Raw genomic sequence first — 3,936 nt, forward strand, 5'->3', positions numbered from 1 at the left:
GAAAGAAATTCTCTTTCCATGTGTAGAGCTAGAATTCTATTATTTAGTGAAAGCCTATATATGTATTGGTGAGGAAGAGCCAGTGGTGAATTTCCTTAGAGTAGGAAGAATAATGTTTGAGTAAACTTTTCTGTGTGGTTACCTGGCTTTTTTTTACTGGTAATATGCTCAGATGATTCGTTTCTGCTTGTAGGAAATGGAATCAGTTTGAGGCGAATGAGTCACTGTTTGGAGTAAAAAGCACTTTCGACGAAGAACTCTATACCACAAAACTTGAGAGAGGGGCTCAGAGTAAAGAGTTGGAAGAGCAAGCCCGGAGGATTGCGAACGAGATTGAGGGTGAGACTACCCGAGATCTTCATGTAGCAGAGGTAATCAGGGGGTTTTATTTGCACCTTAATTCCTATGTTTTTGTTGTTATGCGATCAAATTTTTAATTATTCTTGCCTGCAGGAAAGAGGCCTTCAGTTTAGTGTGAAATCTGATTTTGACGAGGAAGCCAGATACTCATCTGTCCGTCGAGTTACTGGATTAGATGATAGTGGGTTGGGCGAGGAGGACAACGAACTGCTGGATATTATGACTTTTGGTAGTTTAACTATTTCTGAATCCCAGGAGCTAGTTTCTGGTGGCAAGAAGGGTTGTAAAGAATCATGGGTATGGCTGAGTTCTTCTTTGATAGTAGTTTATAGCTGAACGATTGGTAACATTGCCATTCTTTTTCTTTCAGGGTGACATTCAGTCTTCGCGGGATAATACAAATGTAGATCAAAGCTGCTCGACCTCTAAGCAGCAATCCAAAGATCGTGGATTAGATGATAGTGGGTTGGGTGAGGAGGACAACGTACTGCCGGATATTATGACTTTTGGTAGTTTAACTATTTCTGAATCCCTGGAGCTAGTTTCTGGTGGCAAGAAGGGTTGTGAAGAATCATGGGTATGGCTGAGTTCTTCTTTGATAGTAGTTTATAGCTGAACGATTGGTAACATTGCCATTCTTTTTCGTTCAGGGTGACAGTCAGTCTTCGCGGGATAATAGAAATGTAGATCAAAGCTGCTCGACCTCTAAACAGCAATCCAAAGATCTACCTGCCGCAGGAAGCAGTATCAGGTCAATTTTCTTTTGGCTAATAAGCTACGCATCTGAAAAATCATATAAAATATTTTCTCACATTGGAAGTTCCTCTTGAAATAATAGTGAGAGCCAGCTAGATGAGCGAAGAAGAACCAACAATGATCAAGAGGTTTCACACAATAACAGAGTAATGTCAACGCCAAGTTGATTATACCGTTAATCATGATTGTATATGTCCTTTCATTGTTGTTCTATTATTTTTAACATTTGGTTATTTGGTTTCCTTCTGTATTAACACAGTCAGCTGAGGAATCAACTTCTGGCCATGGAGGTATACACTACTTCCTTCTTACGCTGTTTTCTGTATCTGACCCACTATAACTTGTTTGCCTCTGTGAACAATTGGTGTCCACAGAAGTCTGAACGTGTTTTGTTGTTCTAAACGTAGAATCACCTTTCGTTTTATAAGCATGATTCAAGTTTTTTCTCGATCTGACACAATGATTAATTATCACGTTTATCTCAATGGACTATCTAGTGGCATTAGTAATATTGCATTCATGGTGAACTCTGTTAAGGTTGCTAAATGGAATTTAGAAATGTTCATTTGTACACAGGGATTGGTGACCTGTTATGATACTTCCATCTAATTAGGAATCATGTTGTAAGACTTGAGCATTATGTAAATATGTATTGTGTGGAATGTAGATATCAACGAAAGTGTAAAAATTGGTGGTGGTGCAACATCGGCGTCGAAGGCTGTTACTGAAAGAGAAAGTCAAGTCAGTCAAGGTTCTGGTCAAACAAAATCTGAAAGCTCTTTTGGGCAGTCGGCTTCTAGAAGTTCAGAAAGCCGCCCAGTTCCTTCAACATCAAGTCGTCCTGGGCTATCACCAAGCTCATCAATTGGTTCTATGACCTCATCAGAAAAGTCCACACTTAATCCGAATGCAAAGGTTTTTTGTTTGATTTGTTCAAACTTGATGAAATGTTACTACCGTTTGTTTTTCTTCACTAATTATGGGTCGTTGGGTCTGATCAGGAATTCAAATTCAATCCAAAAGCGAAGAGTTTCAATCCAGCACAACCAGCTGCTGCGAGACCTCAAGCTCCAATCCCAGATGACTCATTCTACTACCCTGGTCCTAATCATGTTGCTCCTGTTCAGCAGATGCCTGGAATGCCGCCTGTTAATTACGGAGTAAGTTCCCTGTGACATGTATATATTAATATTAGTATAGTCTAACTGAATTATGTTTATACAACTCACCGTGTGAAAATTGGCAGGTCCCGCCATATCCTGGCAACCAACCACCGATGATGATGTATCATCCTCAAGCCTATTATCATCATCCAGGCGGACAACCCCAGGTTTGACACTAATACAAAAACCATACTGAATCGGTATTAACAAAAAAAAAAGGGAAACATCAAAAAGGCTAATATTGATGTTTGGGATTGTGATGTTTAGTACCCGCAGCAGCAAATGGTGCCTGGTCAGCAGCAGCAAATGATACCTGGTCAGCAGCAGCCTAGGCCAGTGTATTACACGTACCAGCAGCCTCCTCCTTACCAGCAGGTTAAAAATTGCTAATATCTATTACCTTTTTGTTTTGACGGTCAAAGAGTTACGGATGCTGAAGAAATCTCTGTGTGTTTTTACAGGACATGCAATATCCTCCTAATCAAGGACGAGAGTAATGAGTACCAGATGGTGATGATGCTGTTTTTTTTTTTCGGTGAAGGGAGGACGTGAACGAACCCTCTAGTTTTATTCACGCTCTTCTTTCTTCTCTCTCCCTTGTTCAATTACTGAAACCATTTTTTTTTTTTTTTTTAGATTCCACTTTATCTGGTTTTGATATTTCGTGCTGAAAAAAAAGCAAAAAGTGAAAAAGATCCACCTGTAGTCTGTACTGAGTGTACTCTCTGCATTTTTGTTATGTATCAGAGATAAGAGTTTAGGTTTTTCTCTCGTGTGTCTTCTTCACTTCGTCGTCATCATTTTTTTTTGTGTGTTGACTTTGATATGCATGCATGAAAGGCCAAATTTTCTGGGTGATTTTGGTTTTCTAAAATCCCAAAAAATAGAGGAAAAGAAAAGGAAAGTTTAATGTTTGTTAACCTTGTATGTATCTTGTAGCTGTAGGGTATAATTTCTTTAACAAGACGTTGTTAAACGTTGCTATCTAAATATAGTTGGGTCTGCGATTATTATCATAAATAAATTATCAATTTGAAGATGTGGGTGGAGATGTAGCTGAAACGAATTGGTGGGCAACAAATATATATATATATATGTTTAAGGTTAAAAGAGGATCGAATCTCCTGTTGAGTCATTTGTTTGGTATAATTTGTCCAATCTCGCAAACTTACAAAGAATATTCCCATTTTTATTTTGGTTAAGTGGGGGATTTCAAACTGCATTCGACTTACGGAAATTATGATTGCAGCTTACCAGCCTTCATCTTTTATTTTTGCTAGCTTCCTTATATAAATTCACTTAATTTCAATTGCTAATCACGCTTTCAATTATTATTTTCTTTTACAACTTTTAACGAAACCAACCAACTCAATTCATGGTGATCCGCTAAGATACCGAAAGAAGGACGGGGGTGGGAAATTAACGAATACTACTACTACTCTCAAATACAATACCTTGCTTGTTGTGTTCGGGAATGTTCTTCATATACAAGGTTACCGGCCCCTACCTTGGCGTGAAAAGAAACTAAAATCAAGCCAAGTAACATTATAACTTATAAGTAGCTTAACCCTAATCAAACCCAACCCCACATAACTAAATTAAATAAATAGATTGTTGAAAGGGTTATTGATTTCACCTAGACTTTTTTTTTTTTTTT

General features: G+C 38.2%; 1 protein-coding gene across 1 annotated transcript in view; it reads left to right on the plus strand.

Annotated features, from left to right (window-relative positions):
- The window catches only part of LOC104745671 (polyadenylate-binding protein-interacting protein 4-like), a gene marked incomplete in the record, with an annotated part of 6,255 nt that extends 3,190 nt beyond the window's left edge, over nucleotides 1–3,065 (plus strand). Inside the window, 10 exon segments of the mRNA XM_019237033.1 lie at nucleotides 461–657; nucleotides 731–937; nucleotides 1,011–1,111; nucleotides 1,199–1,262; nucleotides 1,376–1,406; nucleotides 1,784–2,031; nucleotides 2,118–2,276; nucleotides 2,363–2,446; nucleotides 2,547–2,654; nucleotides 2,741–3,065. Of these exon segments, the coding sequence (XP_019092578.1) occupies nucleotides 461–657; nucleotides 731–937; nucleotides 1,011–1,111; nucleotides 1,199–1,262; nucleotides 1,376–1,406; nucleotides 1,784–2,031; nucleotides 2,118–2,276; nucleotides 2,363–2,446; nucleotides 2,547–2,654; nucleotides 2,741–2,776 (1,235 nt within the window).

Source organism: Camelina sativa, chromosome 15, assembly GCF_000633955.1.
Source record: "Camelina sativa cultivar DH55 chromosome 15, Cs, whole genome shotgun sequence".
NCBI lineage: Eukaryota > Viridiplantae > Streptophyta > Magnoliopsida > Brassicales > Brassicaceae > Camelina > Camelina sativa.